Source organism: Carassius carassius, chromosome 6, assembly GCF_963082965.1.
Source record: "Carassius carassius chromosome 6, fCarCar2.1, whole genome shotgun sequence".
NCBI lineage: Eukaryota > Metazoa > Chordata > Actinopteri > Cypriniformes > Cyprinidae > Carassius > Carassius carassius.
The window spans coordinates 27,376,647-27,398,990 of NC_081760.1; the positions used below are offsets into that span (position 1 = coordinate 27,376,647).

General features: G+C 37.0%; 1 protein-coding gene across 2 annotated transcripts; it reads left to right on the plus strand.

Annotated features, from left to right (window-relative positions):
* Positions 1 to 4,357: 4,357 nt before the first annotated feature.
* On the plus strand, positions 4,358 to 11,721 carry LOC132142564 (uncharacterized). Of its 2 annotated transcripts, none has more exons than XR_009434084.1 (4): positions 4,358 to 6,949; positions 7,041 to 7,202; positions 7,828 to 7,920; positions 11,133 to 11,721. XR_009434084.1 is itself a non-coding variant. In XM_059552524.1 (4 exons), exons 1-4 carry the CDS (start codon positions 6,848 to 6,850, stop codon positions 11,451 to 11,453), a joined length of 678 nt encoding a protein of 225 aa, XP_059408507.1. In that variant the 5' UTR covers positions 5,968 to 6,847; the 3' UTR covers positions 11,454 to 11,703. The 2 variants fall into 2 exon arrangements, 1 of the variants encoding a protein (XP_059408507.1); XM_059552524.1 differs by having other exon boundaries at positions 5,968 to 6,949; positions 11,133 to 11,703.
* Positions 11,722 to 22,344: the final 10,623 nt, after the last annotated feature.

The window sequence follows — 22,344 nt, forward strand, 5'->3', positions numbered from 1 at the left end:
GCAGTATTGCGTAAGACCCGCATTGCCACATTGGTCAGGCCTTGCCTCGGCTGTGTGATGTCATATTGCCGCATCTACGGATGCTGCTAGATATGGGACGGAGGGTTTTTCCCCCTTTTTTCTGTCCCGGACTCTCTGTGAGTCCCTCAGGTGACTGTGCACTGTATATCCTGGGCGTTGCTTCAGGTTTATCGGTGTGTGATCCCTGCGCGCACGGCGTTTTACATCGGGTTCCCGTAGCGTCTTAGCTAAGACGCAGTACGAGAGAGCTCTCGTAAGAGAACGTACTCGGTTACTAAACGTAACCTCGGTTCTCTATAGAAGAGCGAACGAGTACTGCGTTCTCTGCCATGCGTAAGATTCACTCTGGTTCGCTTCGGCGATGAAATAAATCAGGTGAGTCAGCCTTTTCGAGCTCCTTTTATAGGTTGGGCCACACCCGTTTCGGCGGGAAGTGGCAAGAAGGGCGCGAAGCGCCCTTATTGGTCTGATGTTGCATCAGCCTGCGCTCGATAGGCTGTGCAGTTGCCGCAGAACAAGCTAGTGAGCGAGCGAGCCGTCTCGCCTATGGCTGTGTACTGCTGCAAATGCGCTTTACAAAAATACAAAATTAAGGATAATTTTTTGCTTCAGTATTTCGTGAAAAGAGACTTTTCCCGTAGCGTCTTAGCTAAGACGCAGTACTCGTTCGCTCTTCTAGAGAGAACCGAGGTTACGTTTAGTAACCGAGTACGTTTGTTACACTTCAGGAGTAATTACTCACCTATCATACGTGCAAAAATCCACTGTTTTCATCCGGTAGTTCTGTAATCTGGTATAATATTGACGAACATTCACCTCAGACACAACCCACCGTTTATCAAAACAAGACGCTTAACTTCCTATTTTGAAGTTCGTTCAAGTTTTTTTATTTTATTTTTTTAAACAAGTTGTTCAAATTTGTAAATACAGTCAGCACAAAAATATCAAAAAGCAAATTAAGTTCAGGATTGGGTCAAAAGAAATTTTTTTAACAAAAATACAGACACTAAACTGACTCCCTCACTGGCCAAAAACTAGAGAAAACGTAATGTGTGTGTGTGTGAGAGAGAGAGAGAGACAATACACAACATGTCTCATCATAACTATGTATTATAATATTATTGAAGGTGATGGTTTTCCTCCGTACAGCGGCGACCCAAGCCATCTGATGCCTCTTGGTGATTTCAGACACCTTGTGTTTTTTTTCCAAGTAACGTTAGGAAAATGTTGAAAACTAATACGATTCACGAGGCGTTTGCCCCGTCGATCATGAGACCGATTACAGCAGTTCACAATACAGCAATACTGAACCATTTTCCCAAAAATAATCAAAATTTATGACCAAATGACCAACATTACCTAATGCGTACTATACAGTACATCTACTTCCGTACCGCGATTCCCGCAATGCATTGTAACGTGACGCAACGATCCCGATCTCTATATCCCGGCCCTCCGAAATATGCTCCGAACTTACTTTGTTAACCCCATCACTGCCGGTGCAAAACAAACAGCAATTTCACGACTATGAAGAGTCTGTGCGCTACAATATTTTCCATAGCCTACATAACATTGTATTTTGCAGAATAACAGTGAATTCACGCCTTGGTTTCATGATAGCCTTTTATAAACTAATTTAGCCCGATACTAATATCTCATTTACTATTTATTGAACTAATTAATTTTATATTATATTATTTATACTATATTGTGATTATGTTAAATGTATGAGACACTAGGTATTAGTTATATGTTTCTGTTTAACTTTTTTTTTCTCTCAATGTAGCTGACTCAACGGAACGACTAACATTACGACTTTCACAGTGAGTATTTTAAAGTTTTTATTGCATATTTGTTCATACCATATTCGTGTCAAATACCCTTAGCTCTAATGATATTTAAATTGTGTTAAATTGCTTTATTGAGAGCCGCCATGAGACGCTTCTAAAATTTGTGACACTGTAATTTAGGCTGCATAATTTACAGAGTGGTTGGCCATTTTGTGTTACATCCGTTTGACACATACTCTGTCTGCAGTGCTTATGTGCGTGTTGCAGTACATGTATGGCAAGCTATAAGGCTCAGAATTACGTAATGTTAATTAAATCACTATTTATTAATAGCAATCTGTTAATTAATAATTAAATACTGTTGGGTTTCTCACACAAACCGATCATTTCGTGTCAGACATCAATGTGTCAGTGACAGTATTTATATCACATTTTACCTCAAATCAGCTGTCCCGACACCATCATGGTAAGTGAGGTCAAATTACACGATATGGCATAGAGATACGCACGAGAGATCATTTCCGCCGCTTGCATCCCATTGAGATATGCCGTATTGTGTTCATGACTTTGGAACAGAGTAGAGTTATAAATTATATTCAAATTAAATGCATATGTGGTGAAATTACTAGATTTACTAGAAATCAGATACATTATAAATTAAAACTTACAACAGGCTTGACAAAAACAGCCGGTTCTCATCTTTTCTTTTGTTTTAAAATCTTTTTTACAAGAAATCCTGCAGGTCATAAAGAAATTTGTTTTTCCACCTCCAAGAAAGGATGAGTGCTAACCATTATTTCACTTTTTTTTACCAAAATGCCAGGTATAGTGTCGTTTTCCTTGCTTTATCTAAGGAAAAAAGCCATGTGTAGACTTTGAAACAGAGTAGACTTTAAATTATGTGCATCTGTGGTGAAATTACTAGATTTTCATGTCAATACATATTTATTTTAATGCGAACAATGTGCTGTCACTTTAATTTAGTGGGTCCAGCACAGCAAAAAATAGACTCTGCTGCCTGACCGCATCCGCTTGCAGCGTGAAAGCTCTAACCGGTTAACATACGCACTGCAAATGGAGTATATGTGAAACTGGCATTAGTCTGGGAACCAGTTTTGCCAAACCCCTCCCTCAGAAAATCTCTACAAACTTGGACAAATTTTATTTTATATAATTTTACATCTAATTAATTTTTTTCTAAAGATTTCTAACTCTTTTTCTTTTTAAGATGTAACAGTAATTGATCAATATTACTCTGGGTCTTTTGCCCTTTCAGCAGTGTGGACTTGACTATCACCAGCATGCTGGTCACTCAGTCCACAGTTTGCTATATTTTCCATTAGTTGCTGTACAGACTGCCTGACAACTTTTCCCCATTTAGCTCTATCTTTAGAAAGCCTTTTTTATGAAAAAGTATCATCTTTAAGCTTTGTCATTTATTTATTTTGCAGGTTTAGAAGTCCATGCAGTGCCGCTTCTGCAAGTTTTCATCACCTCACCAAGACCTAATTTTCAAGCACTACAGAACTTGCCATTGGTCAGTTAATGCAACTTACTTTCCATGTTTACACCTAGAATGTGTTTGCATTTTTAAGACAATTGGAGCTTTAAAAACACATTTGTGGAGGGTACATCCAAAGACTGGCAACAAGGGGAATACCACATTTTCTTGTGACAACTGTGATTTTAGGGACATCTGCTGTCAATCAACATTTTTTCACCATTTAAGAGGACATCTTAAAAACCACGAGAGGGTTCATTGTCCATTTTTAAATTGTAATTTTATTAGCAACAGTTACCGTACATTCACAGCTCATAAGAACAGGAAGCACAAATCCCATTGATTAAATGACTTCCGGACATCAGTTTGTCCTGAGAACAGGTGCAATGATGCGAGTCCATCTTATTCCTTAGGTTGTGCACCAAATTTAGACGAAGAAGTACAAGTGCATTTAGACAAAGAAGTACAAGTGCATACTACTGATACTCCTGATGATAACCCTGCGGAAACTAAGCAAGCACTTGAACACAAACTTGCAGCCTTGTTTTTGTGTATGCAAACACAACTACATGTGTCCAAAAGGGCCTCTCAGCATATCAGCAATGCTGTAACTGATATTCTAACTATCTCCAAATCAAATACTTTGGCTGCAATCAAAGACATTCTGCAGTCACATAATTCTGATGTTGATCTGTCAGTTTTTACTGATATTGCACATGTTTTACATGAAACTGACCCATTTTTGACTGCTTGCTCTCACAAATGTATTCTTTCAACTGAACATAAACGAACCAGCTACTTTAAACAAAAATTCCAAGTAACTGAACCAATTGAATATGTGTTCAGCAGGGCAGACAAACAAACATTTTTTTATGTTCCCCTTCTGAAAGTCCTGCAGACATTGCTTGATCAACCGGAGGTATTTGAGAAGACATTTACCACCAATGAAAGTGCCCACAGTGTTTATCAGTCTTGTTTTGATGGAAAATATTTCAAAGAAAATCGCCTTTTCAGTAGTCAGGATTTTTCACTTCTTTCACACATCCCGCAAATAATATAAACTAACTGCAGTTTATTGGGTCATCTTGAACTGGCCATCCCAGAATCAATCAAGTCTCAATTCAATTCAGTTGGCACTGCTTGGGAAAAGTTCAAAAGTGAATGCAAATGGATATGAAGCCTTTTTTGACCCTTTGATAAAAGATTTAAAGTGTCTTGAGCAGGATGGCATCTTTGTTCAAAGGCTTGGAAAGAACGTTAGGGGAGCAGTGTTCACTGTTTCTGCGGATAATCTTGGAGCACATGGACTTGCAGGGTTTCAAGAGAGTTTCAGGGTGGAGAAGTTCTGTCGATTTTGTTTGGCATCTTTAAACGACATTCAAAACACAGAGGTGAGAGAAGGTATTTTTCAGCTAAGAAGTCCAGAACAACATGATTGCTGCATAACAGAGTTGAACAGCAGTGAGACTTTATCGTCTGTGGATGGTGTGAAATCTGAATGTGTTCCACAGAAACATCTTAAATTCTTCCACACCATTACTGGCTTCCCTCCAGATCTAATGCATGACCTTTTTGAGGGAATAGTGCCTTTTGAGATAAGTTTATGTCTGAAGAAATGGATTGAGTCTAAATATTTTACTCTTGAAGAGCTAAACAACAAAATCCACTCATTTCAATACTGCTTTTCTGACCAGGTTAACAGACCTCAAAAAATTCCAAAGACTTTTTCTTCAAAGAAAACAATTGGAGGAAACGCTCACGAAAACTGGACCTTACTAAGACTGATATCTCTGATGAGTGGTGGTTTGGTGCCTGAGAGTGACAAGACGTGGGATCTCATCATGGATTTGAAAGATATTGTCGAGCTTGTGGTAAGCCAAAAACTTACAGTGGAGGCTGTCTGGTATCTGGAAAGCAAGATTTCCTGCCATCGTGAGTTGTTTAAAGAGGTCTTTCCTGATGCATACTTGCGTCCAAAACATCACTTTCTTGAACACTGTCCTTACCTGATCTGTTGCTTTGGTCCTCTAGTGGATCTGTGGACAATGCGCTTTGAGGCAAAGCACAGTTTTTTCAAGAAGGTTGTTCATGAAACACAGAATTTCAGAAACCTTCTCAAGACGTTATCCAACAAGCATCAACTCATGATGGCATGCACAATTGACTCGCATAGCTTTTTTAAAGCACCTCTACATGTCGAAAATGTTAAGGTACTTAAAATATCCTCTCTTGATGCAAGGCTGAGATTGGCAGTTGAGAACAAGTATGCAAACCAAACTTCCTTTTCTTTAACCACAAAGGCAACTGTACATGGAACCCAGTACAGTCGAGGAATGATTCTGTGTATTGGAAATGGAAATGGATTTCCAGAGTTTGGTCAGATTGATCATATCCTAATTTGTGGCACAGAGGTTGCATTCATTGTGCACAGACTTACCTCATGTTACATTGAACATTTCCGGGCGTATGAGATAAATCAAAGTACGCACTGTGATGTTGCAATTGTGACTCCACAAGAGCTTGTTGATTTTTATCCTCTGGCTGCTTACAATGTTGGCGGAAGACGCATGGTTGTACCAAAGAGATTTTTACTTGGTTGATTACTTGGTTGTTCTAAACTTACCAATTCTGCTCATACTGTCCCCTGTCCTCCAGGTTGCAATGTTGCTGCGAGTCATTCTTTCACCTGACAACGTTAGAATAATATCTGTGCCTACCCCATCCTCAGTAGAAGAACTTTGCACGTGTATTGTGTGAAAAATTGCAAATAGAGAAAGGCTTTACCATTCAGTATGAAGATCCAGATTTCAATAATCAACTTTGTAATTTGCATGACATCTCCGAGCTTCCACCAGAAAAAGCTACTTTGAGACTTCATTGGGAATTATTTTTAACCCCAATTTCAGTGCATTCTGAATTGACAGATCCCCCTGCAGATGCAGAAAGCACATTATCCGTCCAACCATCTACATCAGCAACTTCCTCAGATTCAACACAGGTCGCTTCTCTATTAAGGTCAGAACATTGGCCAAGCAAGTTTCCAATACCCTGCTTCTCCTATGATGTGGAACTAAAGCTTCAGAAAGCCAATGAGGAATACGAGAAAAATGGAAAGTCCTTAACTGTCTCAAGAGACATCTTGATGGAAGTGTTGGGCAAGTTGGCAGAAGCCATATACACATTTAAGGCATACCCAAAGGACACTGATTTGAAGAAGGTTGCATCTGCATTGATAGAGAAGCATCCCTGCCTTAAACGTCCTGGATCTGAAACTGGATGTGAAGGATGGACATTAAGTTTGAAGAACAAAATGCAGAATTACCATCAAAAACTTCGTGAGCTTGGTTGTGCAGAATTGATACTGAATAGACGAGATGCATCCAAACAAACAGTGAAAAGACCAAGAAGATCTGAACTGAACATTCTTCCTGACATTCCAACTGGTTTTGATGAAGAAGCTTTGGAGAATGAACGCAAATGGATGGAAGAAGAGGTGAAGAAGAAAGATGTGAACATATGAGATTTGAACACAAAGATGGATTTCACCTTCTCTCTTAGAAGACGTGAGGTTGTTGAAGATCAGCCTCTTGTATCAACACTCAATCAACGATGGCCAGCACTCTTTAATGAGGAACAGGTATATTTCCTAAGGTCATATTGTACATTCAGTTGTTTTGTTTATTTGCTTGAACTCTCTCCTTTTTCTTTCTCTTATGCTTCCCACATAGGTTTATGCAGAATTTAGAAGGATCAACCATTTAGACCTTAAATCCACATTCCTTACATCATTGGATAACAACTCCAGAGGCTTGCTGAAACTCTTCAGGGCAAAAGTAATACAGAGAGGCGATTGTGACTTGGAGACTTTGCTGGACAATCTAGATGAACAGGTAGGTCACAATTTTTTATTTAAAGGGATAGTTCACCTCAAAACAAAGATTATGTTGTCATTTAATCACCTTCATTTTGTTCCAAACTCATAAGAAATTATTTTATCTTCAGAACACAGATGAAGATTTTTAATCAAATCTGAGAGATATGCCCCTCCATTGAAAGTCTGTTCACCCAAAGCTTTGACACTTCAAAGATACATTGATCAAAAATAAATCATTATGAGCCATTTAATCTGTGTTGTTTAATTTGTTGCTTGATGCATGAGAACATTGGTTCTTGCAGAAGCTCAAACCAGAGCCATATTCAAGGGCTCTGGTTCAAATGTGCTGTCCTGGCATGCGAGAACCTTGTTGGTTCTAATATTTCGAGCAAGCATACTTCAGCTTCCTTGATCAAATTCCTTCCTTGTTAGCTGACCAGTAGGGGTGTGACAATACAGGGTTAGTTCACCCCAAAATGAAAATGATGTCATTAATTACACACCCTCATGCCATTCCAGACTTGTTAGATTTTCATTTGTCTTCAGAACACAAATTAAATGAAATCTGAGAGAATGTCTGTTTGTTTATACATTTAAAAATGTTATTAATCAGATGTTATTATTTTCATTCCCTTGTACAGATGGCAGACTTAACTGTGCAGAGAAGGGCTACTGCTCTTCGGGGTCTTCCTTTTTATTTCAAGGAACATGGAACCATATGCAAGACTATTCTGGTAATTTTTTTATATTCTCTACTGTTCATTGAAAATTAATGGGATCATGTTGTTTTGTCACTGCGTGTCGCTGGCAGTGTGAATGGGACTAACCTCCCTCAAAGGGCATTTCTCCACCTAGTCACCCATAAATCTTGTACCCTCTAGTCACCTATGTAGTCACCCTAGCAAATCTCCTCCATTAAATCAGGTGCTTATGACTTAAGTATAAATAAATTAATAAATACATAAATGGATAATTTAATAAAAAAATAAATGTAGAAATGCATAAATAAATGAATAATTACCGTATTTTCCTGACTATAAGTCACACTTTATTTCATAGTTTGGCTGGTCCTGCGACTTATAGTCAGGCGCGACTTATTTATCAAAATTAATTTGACATGAACCAAGGGAAATGAACTAAGAGACATGAACCAAGAGAAAACATTACCATCTCAAGCCGAGAGAGGGCGCTCTATGCTGCTCAGTGCTCCTGTAGTCTACAATTGATATCATAGAGCGCCCTCCCGCGGCTGTGTACGGTAATGTTTCCTCTTGGTTCTTGGTTCTAAATAAATGCGACTTATAGTCCCGTGCGACTTATATATGTTTTTTTCCTTGTCATGGCGTATTTTTGGACTGATGCAACTCGGGTGCGACTTATAGTCCGAAAAATACGGTAAATAATAAAATTCTAAAATAGATAAATGCAGCTATGCATAAATGAATGAATACATGAATAATTTTGTCCAAAGAATATTTTTTAATTGCGCTATGTTTGTACCATTTGTGTTATACTAAATTTATGTATTTCTACATTTATTTATTTTTACATGTATTTATGCATTTCTATATTTATTTATTTATTTATTTATTTATTTATTTATTTATGTGTACCCAAGTTAATAATGTTGGCAGTCCTTACCTTTCTCAATGCAGGATTGGTCAATTAGGCAAACCGGTCAGAACAACCGTTTCTGTTAGGACCACTGGCTCAGTTGTTGCTGGATGTAGCTGACCATCTTGAAAACAGTATGTTTCTCCAGTTTATATCTGATAGGTTGATAAAATAATAAGTAGCTAAATGAATAGCTGATAAACAGTACTGTGCAAATGTCTTTGGCACGTTGGTATTTTCATACAAAAAATGTTTTAAGCCAGTTATTTATATATTTTACTGTAGTGTGTCATTTCCAAACATTCATTTTGCAATTAATTGTAATAATCCAGTGAGATTTTTGTATGCATAAAGAGTCTGACAATAGTCTCTATGCTCCACATGGAGATCTGATCTCATCTTCATTGAGTCTGTCTGTGATTACATACAAAACTGAGATGGACTAAATCCAGAAGAACTGTGACACTTGAGGAAACCTTCCTGCAAAACTACATGAATAGATGCAGGTGACAAAAGCCATTTCAAACGCAAAGGGTGCTCACCCCAAATATCGTTTTGATTTAGTTAATAGAAGTTAATTCATAAATAAAAGCTATGTATTTATGTTATTATTTTTTGACAGCATTCTCACTTTAAAGCATTTTGACAAGTGCCCAAACTTCACAGTACTGTAGTTTTGCAGGTGGGTTTCCGCACACTACAGTAAAAGATATAAATAACTGGCTTAAAAACATTTTCCGTGTGAAAATATCAACGTGTCTAAGACTTTTGCACAGTACTGTACATCAGAAATACTAATCAGACCGTTTTTGTGTAGAATTATTGCCAAATTTGCCTCCTACGTCACTTGCTTCCAGTGGACGGTAGATTTCTACAGCAAGATTTAAAAATGCTAAATTACTGAGCTACGCTATAACTAGGGATTGATGGTTTTTAGTCGAAAGAAAAATGGAAAATTTTAGTGGCAGAAAAATAAATGCACAAAATATCTTAAGCCCCCCCCCTTCCGTTAGTGCTTGCACAGTTTCACTGTAACTTTTATCAAAGGACAATTGTATCAGCCTATCATAACAACGAATAAAACAATAAATATAATAAGAAAAGCTCAAAAGAAGCAGACAGAAAATGACAAGCGGTTAAATAATAATAGTTGTATAACATCAGTGCTTGCACACACTTTCACCTCAGCCATTATCCAACCCTTATGGTTGACTATAAAACAACATAAAGCGCAGTCCCATGTATCAATCAGGTTTTGTCATTAACTGCTTATGGCACCCAATTCTACACAAAAACGCTCTGAATAATATATCTGCTAGTTATTATTTTATGAACCTATCAGATATAAACTTTGTAATTCTTTGTTAAAATTTGTAATACATGCATGGCCAAATTAAACCAGGGGGAACCACCATGAAATCTTTCAGAACAACAATCCTAATTAGACACTAGTGTTGTCAAAAACATATTACTTCGATACATATTGATACTAAAAATATCTGAAATGGTTCCAATACACCTTCTCTGCAGTATTGATACACCTGTTTCAGCTGCACGTTCTCACTCTTTTCTTCTCTCTAATGGTGAAGTGACATTCACTCTTTTCATTTGCTCTGAATACTTGAAATAGTGCTTGTATTGTGAATCCTTTTAGTCATTCCTACAAGTTTCACGCTCACACCAAAAGCATGTGCACCACTGATCTATATAAGTGGCATGCACAAAGCCTTCTCTCAGGTAGCATTTATGTTGCAAGTACCAAAATGAGTGGTTTGCTCCGCTTAAAGTCAAATACACACAAAATTGTCTAAACACCTGTATTGGTGAGTGGTCAGTTAAGCAGTCAGTTTTGGAATGTAAATGGTTGTGAAAGATAATGCATGTTGTGTAACTGTATATTGGATCCGTGCATAAGTTCTTAAAGAGACAGCAGTCTAATAAGCCTGCTGCTGTCTGTCATGTTAATCAAAGAGTAAAAGACAAATCAAATCACTCTACTCTTGACTGAATAAATTTTGTAAGTGTCATCTGTATTTAATTTTTACAATGAAAACTAACCAGTGTTATTTTACATCTGATTACTTTGATTTATGTAGTATTTCTTGGTTCTCATCTTATTACTGACTTTTTTTTATGAAAATGAAATTTTTTTTTTGTACATTGTCAATTATATTTCTTAGAAGTCTGTATCAGCCGGTCACACTATATATTTTAGATTGGGAACTTTTTAATATTTTATTAAATAGCGAGAATATGGGGAAAGAAGATGTTCTGTATTGTTCTGGATTTATTCACTATCAGTATTAATATTGCTATTTTATACTTTTTACAGAGTTCAGAGGCATTGGAGCATCACAAAGTTGGAATGAAAATGGGAATTCTTGAAGTGGTGAGCAGCAACAGTTCCACTTCAAGATCCCTCTCCGATGTGGTAAATGTTGCAATTGTCCTTGAAGAGGAAGTTGTCCTGGAAAACATGGGAGACTTTGTGAGTGCGTTCATTGTCCTCTTTGGCATGCTCTACGCACTAAACATGGAGTACAACAAGGACTTAAGATATACTTTTGAATTCATTCAGAAGGTCTTTTTGAACATGGGAACTGAGTGCAGCAAAAAAGTGCAAACTCTGATGAGCAAATTATTGGAAAACTAAGTGAAATTTCACTTAACCCTTACGGGAGAGGTACCCTTAAGCTCAAAGTACCTTTTGTGAGAATGTTTTTTGCTGCTTTCTATATATTTGTAAATGTGTTTACATGTTTAATATTTGATGAGTAAGATGCAGTTTCATGAGCTTATATTAAGATGAAATTACACTAAACACAACCCTGAAGTAATTTTTTACTTCAGACTTTTGTAGCGTTTCAAATATTTGTAAATGTTTTACAAAAATTCAAGTAAATTTATGAATATTTAAAGTTACCCTCTCCTGTTACTTTTATTTTATGTTGTGTTGACATTCTTGCACTTTAGCAAATATTAACATAATATTTTTAATTATTTAAATGTTTAATATTGTTAGTGCAGTTTCATAAATGTAGTACCTAAATACCAAAATGTCAGTGAAATTTCTCTAAACACTGATAATACATGTTTTTAAAATAATTGTGGTTTTGTTAATGTAAGATCTAAGGTCTAATGAGTTTTGTGTATCTTGGAATCCTGAATTGAAATGCATGGTTTTTATCTACTAAGGTCTACTGTGCAGAAATGTTCAATGTATTTACCATTTAAGGTATTTTCACAATACTGTTGTAGATTTAATAAAATGTATTAAATAAAATGTGGCAGTATGGCTTGAGTGTTTAATATATATATATATATATATATATTTATTTTGGGGCAACGGGGAATAAACAATACAGTGATGTTGCTTTACTAATATAAATTTACCAAAATACATTTTTAGTTTAGGTAAAACTAAGAAGGAATGCTACTACAATTTAAAATGTATAATTGGGCCAATAACATGGGTTGGTAAACTAATTTCTTTTCAATTGTTTTAACAAATTATTTCTCATTGAGCAAATGTTAACAGACTATTGCTACAATTGATAAAATTACATTTACAGAATTTCACTTGGGCCAATTGAAAATTTTAGATGTGACCAGTCACTAGAAAATTTTGAGTTGGGAAGATTAGAATTTTTTTTACAGTGTATTAAAGTTATTTTTCATATTGAAACTGTTGAAAAGTTGATCCACATATGACAGCCTCTGAACTTGGTCAGAGCTAATCTTATATACTGTAGAGGCACTGGACTAAAAATACATTCATCAGTCATCACTCCCAAAATGAATTCAATGGGTCATCTTGATTGCTATAAATTAATTACAACAATAAAATACAATTTCATCATGAATGAGAACATGACCAACAATAGGCTATCACATTAGACCACAGAAATTCCAAAATGACATTTCCCTTACATTCCACTTCCAAAAGTGCATTCACAATTTATTGTGGAGCCCTTTTTTGTTGATCACAAAGTAAAAAGTAGATGAGAAAAAATATGATGCCGGTTGTATTCAAAGCACTAGCATTACTGTCTAGAGTGTGTGGAATGGTTCACTGTGATTGGTTGAGTAGATATATCCCATTCTGCTGAGAAGGGAGACAAAAAAGGAGAGAACATGACCTAATAATTCGGCAGGTATTGCATTTTGCTTTAAATTAAAAATATACTTTTCCATACGTACCATATACAATAATGATTTTGGCATAAACTAAAATAAAAAAAAAATTTGATTTATTTTTCCAAACCCCTTCTTTGTGGGACTTTAACCTGCAGTGATTGGTTCGATGACCCAGTCAGCTGTGATTGGTCTACTGCATGCAATTGCGGTCAATAACAGAACGCCCATCACCATTACTTACCCCACAGCTTGGTGGTAAACACCCAAACAGCCATGTAATATGTGTTAGCCCAATGCAGAAACATATTGATAAAGTACTGCAGTTTGTTCAAGTAATAAAAATGGCAAACATTCACTATTCATCTATACAATACTAGACAATTTCGAGTGAACAGATATTGCTGCTAGACAGAAACCTACAAGAAACCTACAAGAAACCTACACAATACACAAAACTAAATACATATTTTGCATGCCACAGTAGGCTTCAGAGTATATGACGGCAACAGTTTTTAAAAAGGATTACTCCACTTTCAGAATAAAAATATCCTGATAATTTACTCACCCCTGTGTCATCCAAGATGTTCAGGTCTCCCTTTCTACAGTCGCAAAGAATTTACCAGTCGCAACTTACACAACGAAACGATCTATAATTTTCTTATTAAATAAATAAATAAATAAAAATTATACACTTTTTGCTGGTCTTGTCTAGCCCTGCTATGCGCATGCCTACTATGTGTACAACGGTTCAGAATATGTCTTAAAAAAGCTCCCAACACTTTTATCATCCAACTTCAAAATTGTCCTACATCATTGTTTATTTTATTTTTTATTTTTTTTTAGAAAAAGTGTTTGACCATCCTTGCACTAAACACTGGGTTGGTGCTTCTGCAGTGATTTCGGATGATTTTGAAGTTAGAAGAGAAAATGAGTTCGACATACCCTAACGGATTTCCCCTCACGGTGCAGAGCTTCTCCAAAAGAAATCCACTACTGTGTTTGAGGGAGGAGAGGTTCAAGTTTTCCCGGGTCTGCACGCACAGCAAGTGGGCGGACATAAATATGCTAATGTTTCAGTTTGACGTCACCTTGAAACAGCTAAAGATTCGTTTAAAAATGACTTGTTTTCATGACTCTTGTGTCGATTCTTTCTTTTAAAAGAAACTTTATACATGGTGCACTTTTAGATTTAAAATTTCCCAGGACGTTTTCATTCACTTAGACCTGTGTAACACACTGCATGAAAGGTAATTTTCAAAAATCCATAATAGGGCACAGAGATTGGAGTCCAGGTGTAAAAGAGCCAGGGCAATACAGAAGGCAGATTTGAGTGGTTGGTGGATTTGTGGAATCACATTTCTCAGTTTTTGAAACTCTCTGGAGTCGATCCCAGCGTATACGCGTTGTGAGGCATTTTCTCCGGATAACACCCGAACAGAACATAAATTACACTTTCAGTTTTGATCGTACAGACAAGAGCAATACATCAATCGAGGGTCTACTTTTATTTGTATACAGACATAAAAACAACAAAAACTTTGTGCATTTATAAAGATAACAAACAAGGTGTGCTGTCTGCAGCCTTGGTCTGTGGTGATCTTCGTTTAGAAACGCATCATTAAAATCCCCTGTAACTCAGTGAATACTCAACATAGAGACGTGAGCGATATATCTATAGAAGGCTTGGCATGTCTACTTTTAAACTAAACAAGTACTAACAAAAACAAATATTTTGTGATAAAGTAATCCATATGAAAACAACGCAATGTCCATTTTCACGTCTCCCTTCATTATCTAATGCGACCATGCCCACGCGCTGAACGCTATTGAGATTATAATGTTCCACTGAAGCACACGGCTTGTAAATGCCCATACAGAAAACAAAGCAGAGAGACTGTTCTTCAAAAAAATATTATTTTACTGTTTGCTTTGCACTGAGAGGAATAAGACATAATTCACCCCAAGAAGATGTGATGTGGATTACCTCAGGATTTGAGTTTTGGATTTCATCAGAAAAATGAATGAAGCGCTTTATTCAGCAGAGATCATAAACATGAGTAAGTCTCTTTTATTTATTTATATACTTGTATTAGGTTTCACATAATGTGTTAACATTTAACTAGTTAGAATTTTTCCAAACAATAATTCCTGACTAAATGTATAATCAAGTGAAACATTATGAAGTTTCAATAACATACACCATACCATTTAAAAGCTTGAAGTAAATATGAATGTAACAAATAAATGAAAATGTAACAAATTTATTTATTTCAATTTATCCCAAAAAACCCTGAAAAAAATATTCTCAGCTCTTTTCAACAATATAATAATGATGATAATAACAATAAAGTTTTTTTTTTTGTAGAAAATCAGATTGTTAAAAGGATTTTTGAAGGATTGTGTGACTGGAGTAATGATGCAAAAAATTCAGCTTTGAAAGTCAGCATTGATTGTTCCTAATAAACTGTTTATCTGCACTCACAAGTGAATGTTACATTATTTTGTGGGATAATTAAATATATTCTAAATAAACTACAAACATGAAATTATATTTTATATATTTATTTTGCCCTTACATTCTTTTTTGTAACTTTTCCCTTTCAGTCACAAACCTGACTGAATGGCTCATTATGCAGCTCATTATGCGGGCCTTTGTCTTCTCAGGTGTAAATCACAATATAATGCTGAAAGTTCACGCCCTCTCGCATAGACCCTTTCTACAGAAAAAGGGTCTTAGAAAATTTAAATCAATTTAATGTTTTCTGTGAGTGAGTAAACAAGATGATTTTCACATAATTTAGAAAGAAAAATTCTAGGCTACAAGCTCCAGTTCTCAAAAGTCCCGGGAACCAATGTTCTGTATGTGTTTTATGGCCTTATTCAAGTTATTTAATATTTTTAGTTTTTCACTAACCATGCATAAACATTGTTTTCTCAAAAACACAGTCATGTACTGTACATACATGCTGCTCACATATTATTATAGCCCAATAAGTGCTAATTACAGTGATATTAGACTTTAGCCATTAGATGTTTATGAGCAACTGAAAAAAGCATGAATGTCAGGGCATGACAAAACTTCTCCAGGCCCCAAAAATACCCTTAGACCTCAGAGGGTTAAATACAGGTGATGTTGGCGGAGAAGTTGGAGTATCTGGGTGACATGGTCACTGTGTTCTTCAAGACTGAGTGAGTATACAAGTATATCACTGATGTAGATGAGGATGAACGGTTGAGCAGTTCTCTGAAGATCTCATGCAAGAAGTTCTGGAAGATGGGAGGTGAGTTGGAGAGCCCGTAGGGCAGGGATAGGCAACTCCGGTCCTGTAGGGCCACTATACTGCAGAGTTTAGCTTCAGCCCTCATAAAAACTCACCTGCCTGTATCTATCTAGTAATCCCGAAAAAACTGATTGCCTTGTTCAGGTGTGTTTAATTAGGGTTGGAGCTAAACTCTGCAGGACAGTGGCCCTCCAGGACCGAAGTTGCCTATCCCTGCCATAGGGCATCAACTGGTACTCAAAAAAGCTTCCATTCGTCAACCCTGCAGATACAGATGTGATTATAGGCACTCCTTAGATCAAACTTGCTGAAGACGAGTGGAGTGCACTGCATAGTTCCTCCAAGTCGGCCAGAACCAGAGGAAAGGCCATTGAGTGCATGGTTATCATTGCAGGGCCTCAGACCCTGATCTTTCTTGGCCACAAAGAAGAAGCTTGATGTTGCAGGTGAGGTGGATGGACATGAGGTGGGGTGAGGTGACTGCGACCTTGCTAAACACCTCCTGGAATGCCAGATACTCAGGAGGAATAGGAGTGACATGTGGTGAGTCTGGGCTTTCCACGGAGGTGGAGCAGATGGAGAGGTTGATTCAGACTAAGATTGGGATGGGCAGATTCTTTAAACATTCCTGCCTACACTCTGCACTCCACTCGAGAATTTCTGGTCTTCTAGGCAATAGTCGGTTGATGCCTGGAGAGCCAATGGCGTTCCAGGACTATGTCCACGACGGCCTCCTCCAGGACCAGTAGCGAGGTCCGTTCACTGTGGAAGCACCAAATACATAGACCAACCTCCGGTGTGCGGTGCCACTCCAGCCCATTGGCTTTCCTTGGACAGCGGTGATCTAGTAGGTGTTGTCATTTTTGCAGTAGGGAATTTTGAATCCATCAAGGCTGCGGGAGGAGATGAAATTTCCCGAAACTCCTGAGTCCACAGGGATTTTGACTGGAAAGGATTGGTTTTGATACATTAGGAGTGTATCTATATGAGCCATGCAAGATACATCTGGAGTGATTTGGATAGTACTCACCACTGGGTGTGGTGGAAGAATGGGGCCGATGCAGAGCTGGTGCTCATTGGATCCACAGTAGAGATAGAGGCTTGGGTGAGTTGACGGGACCGTTCCATGGAGGATAGGTGGTAATTATCTGTGATCATGGGCTCTGGTTCTGGAGCTGAGAGGATGGGTGAGGCGGCAGCAGCAGCGTGTACAGATTCCATATGGCAAGCTGTTAGATGTTGAGAGATGAGAGTTGCCTTTTGGAGGAAGCTTTCAAGCCCCACGGTATCCTCGTAGATGGGCTCTTCCAGACAGCAATGAGATGAACGCCACCTTCGCCCATTCAGTCACAAGTGGGGTTGAAATAGTGGGAACATTGCAACAAAAACCTGCTGCAGGAGGCTGCCTCACCAGAGAAGTTCGCTGGCCAGGCCATGGGACAGGCTAGTGGTGTGGTTCAGATGAGGATGTGCTCCAAGGATCCATGTGAATTTTGCTGAGTATACTTTTATCAGGTCTGGTCTTCTGTCATAACTGGTCAGGGAGGCAAACAGGCAGATTCAAACAAGCAGGGGAGTTTATTAAGGCAACTGAAGAGAAGCTTCCAACTTAGGAGAATCAAAACTGAAATGATCAATGGAAGCAAAGAAAACGGTATTATCTGAGATGAAACTTCTAGTTCTTCAATAGATAGCAGAGGCTTCCAGGAATGAAAGAAGGACAATGGAAGCAAAGAAAATGGTATTATCTGAGATGAAACTTCTAGTCCTTCAATAAATAGCAGAGGCTTCCAGGATTGACAGGCTGACAGATAGGCAAGAGATCCACTTGAGAAGCTTGTAACCTTGAGACCAGCCGACAATTGACTGTGGTGAGTGTGTATTTGAATGGTGTGGTAAGTGGATGCAGGTGTCAGTGATTAGTAATCAGGTGATTGTGAACTGGTGTGGGAGGTTGGTTTGGCTGGTGAGGCAGCCTGTGATTCTGTGACACATATCACTGCAGTTTCGCATTAACCATATTCAGCTTAACATCTATGGGTTTTCATGGGCGGTAGGTTTATTCGGTAGCTCACGGAGTTCAGAGATGTATTTGAGAGGCGAGGAGCTCCAGTTTGAGTCCCGTGTAACCACGGTTCAACAAAACAGTTCGAGTCTGCATATAAAGAAGTTGAAATGCCATGGTTACATCAACAATTCGTCCCCTTGGAATTATAAGGTTCTATCTGACATTTTTGTCAAAATTGAGTTATTCACATATTCTTATTCTGTGACAACTTATTTACATTATGCGATGTTTTTTTTTTTTAGTTGTGTACATTTTGGGATTTCTTTTTTTTTAAAAAACAAAAAGGTTCTATCTACAAAGTCGAACTCTAACTTGGCTCTATAAGGTTCTATCTGCATGAACCAATCAGAACTTCGAATGCACAGAAGAGGACCAATCAGGATCAACTTTATATGTCATGTCGTTGGCTTTTTCCTTGATAGGAAGGATCGCAGACACACAATATCTGTGAGGATTATGGCACGCAACGCAAAGCTTTTAAGAAACCTCAAGATCGACAATTTTATTGACGATCTTGGCAAGGACAGCAGCCTGAGTTCCAGGCAAGTTCAGTCTTTTTTTGTTTTGTTTTAGGTCTTGCTGAGGAGCATGTTTTCATAGTTAAACACCGAAATAAACTAACGAACCTATCCTACTCAAAATAGTGCAGTTACAGTAAGTTATGATCGTTATGTGAAAATGTGAAAGATCGTTAAAGCAGTTACCTCAGTATCAAAATGATTTCAGAATGATTGTAGCCTGCAGCTACTCAATGGTATACCAAAATATATATATATATATATATATATATATATATATATATATATATATATATATATATATATATATATATATATATATATATGCACCAGTGGAGCCAGAGACCTACCATTTTACAAATTAAAGAGCTGGGGGCTACTCAGAAAATAAGGAAACAGGAGACATGTCTCAGATAGAGAGTATAAGTCTGAGTTTTAAAAAATGAGTCACAGAGTATTATAGTTCTGTGTTTTAAAAAATGAGTCTGACATTTTTTTGTGATTATATATAGCCACTGAATAATTTTTCAATGATTATTAAACTTTGAATTAATTTGCTGAAGCATGTATGTTTTCTTGCAGTTTTTAAAGTCTTAAAATGTCTTAATTTTTACAATCTTAAGCCTTAAAGGTCAAATATAATGCTGAAAGTTCACGCCCTCTCGCATAGACCCTTTCTACAGAAAAAGGGTCTTAGAAAATTTAAATCAATTTAATGTTTTCTGTGAGTGAGTAAACAAGATGATTTTCACATAATTTAGAAAGAAAAATTCTAGGCTACAAGCTCCAGTTCTCAAAAGTCCCGGGAACCAATGTTCTGTATGTGTTTTATGGCCTTATTCAAGTTATTTAATATTTTTAGTTTTTCACTAACCATGCATAAACATTGTTTTCTCAAAAACACAGTCATGTACTGTACATACATGCTGCTCACATATTATTATAGCCCAATAAGTGCTAATTACAGTGATATTAGACTTTAGCCATTAGATGTTTATGAGCAACTGAAAAAAGCATGAATGTCAGGGCATGACAAAACTTCTCCAGGCCCCAAAAATACCCTTAGACCTCAGAGGGTTAAATACAGGTGATGTTGGCGGAGAAGTTGGAGTATCTGGGTGACATGGTCACTGTGTTCTTCAAGACTGAGTGAGTATACAAGTATATCACTGATGTAGATGAGGATGAACGGTTGAGCAGTTCTCTGAAGATCTCATGCAAGAAGTTCTGGAAGATGGGAGGTGAGTTGGAGAGCCCGTAGGGCAGGGATAGGCAACTCCGGTCCTGTAGGGCCACTATACTGCAGAGTTTAGCTTCAGCCCTCATAAAAACTCACCTGCCTGTATCTATCTAGTAATCCCGAAAAAACTGATTGCCTTGTTCAGGTGTGTTTAATTAGGGTTGGAGCTAAACTCTGCAGGACAGTGGCCCTCCAGGACCGAAGTTGCCTATCCCTGCCATAGGGCATCAACTGGTACTCAAAAAAGCTTCCATTCGTCAACCCTGCAGATACAGATGTGATTATAGGCACTCCTTAGATCAAACTTGCTGAAGACGAGTGGAGTGCACTGCATAGTTCCTCCAAGTCGGCCAGAACCAGAGGAAAGGCCATTGAGTGCATGGTTATCATTGCAGGGCCTCAGACCCTGATCTTTCTTGGCCACAAAGAAGAAGCTTGATGTTGCAGGTGAGGTGGATGGACATGAGGTGGGGTGAGGTGACTGCGACCTTGCTAAACACCTCCTGGAATGCCAGATACTCAGGAGGAATAGGAGTGACATGTGGTGACTCTTGGCAAGGACAGCAGCCTGAGTTCCAGGCAAGTTCAGTCTTTTTTTGTTTTGTTTTAGGTCTTGCTGAGGAGCATGTTTTCATAGTTAAACACCGAAATAAACTAACGAACCTATCCTACTCAAAATAGTGCAGTTACAGTAAGTTATGATCGTTATGTGAAAATGTGAAAGATCGTTAAAGCAGTTACCTCAGTATCAAAATGATTTCAGAATGATTGTAGCCTGCAGCTACTCAATGGTATACCAAAATATATATATATATATATATATATATATATATATATATATATGCACCAGTGGAGCCAGTGACCTACCATTTTACAAATTAAAGAGCTGGGGGCTACTCAGAAAATAAGGAAACAGGAGACATGTCTCAGATAGAGAGTATAAGTCTGAGTTTTAAAAAATGAGTCACAGAGTATTATAGTTCTGTGTTTTAAAAAATGAGTCTGACATTTTTTTGTGATTATATATAGCCAGTGAATAATTTTTCAATGATTATTAAACTTTGAATTAATTTGCTGAAGCATGTATGTTTTCTTGCAGTTTTTAAAGTCTTAAAATGTCTTAATTTTTACAATCTTAAGCCTTAAAGGTCAAATAGTCTTAATTTAATTACAACAATAAACATTAACATGTTATTTCAGCATTAACTTTTCGCGACAGTCCACAGATATTTGAATTCTGAACTACCACAATAGCACTAGAAACAACATAATAAAAACACAGCAATGCGTACCTACATAAACGTAATTAAAACGTGCCAGTGTTCACGTATTGAACCCATGTTTTAGCGCCACTCGGTGGACATTTCTCTTTGAAACTGAGGCGAAACGTGCAGTAAGGTACGTAAAAACAGTGTTGCACAAGTATGTATTTTTATGAGATCAGGTTGAACAGTACACTGTAAACCCGGATAAGTTCTACTAACTCAAAAAAATTGAGGCAACTGATTGCAGCTATTTTTTTAGGTTTGCAAACTTAAATATCATCAGTTAGCATATAGCTAGTTATTTTGAGTAACTGTAAATGATAAATAAACATTAATTTAAATCAAAATATATATTTAGTGTTTTGTTCATCTTTATTTTAGTTCAACTCAGTTTTGAGTTCTGACAACTTCAATTACTTCACTTAATTAAAATATACCTCATATATATAAATCAATTTTTTTTATTTATCTAAACTTAGTTTGTGTTATTAAATTAAATTATATAATTTATGTAACTTAAATTGTAGTAGTAATGTTACTTAAATATTTTGTGGCAACTGATTGTCTTGTTATTTTTAAGTTTCCTGTACTCAAATATCTACATTTTACAACTTAACAGTACAAACTGCAAATCTGAAATCATTAAACAAAGTAGAAAATGTTATTATAAAACATGAGACAATAAAAGTTTTGTGCAACAAAATGGCACACCAGGTCAAAGAAAATACATTGAAATATTACCTAAACAGGCATTATGCCAACAAAAAGAGTGACAACAGTTATTTGCAACAAAAAAGGCACACGTGGTCAAAGAAAATCAATTAAAATACTACCTTAATGAATACGAAACAGGATTAAGCTTTCTTGATCTGCTGTCTCCAAATCTTTTTGAACTGTGACAGAAGAAATTGCTATTTTTGTTTTTGTATATATTTTTGGAAGAGCACAATTTTTTATAAGAACTCTTGTTGAAATCTTGCACAGATGCCTGATACCAAGGAAAACAACATAACACAAGCACACGGTATAAAATTA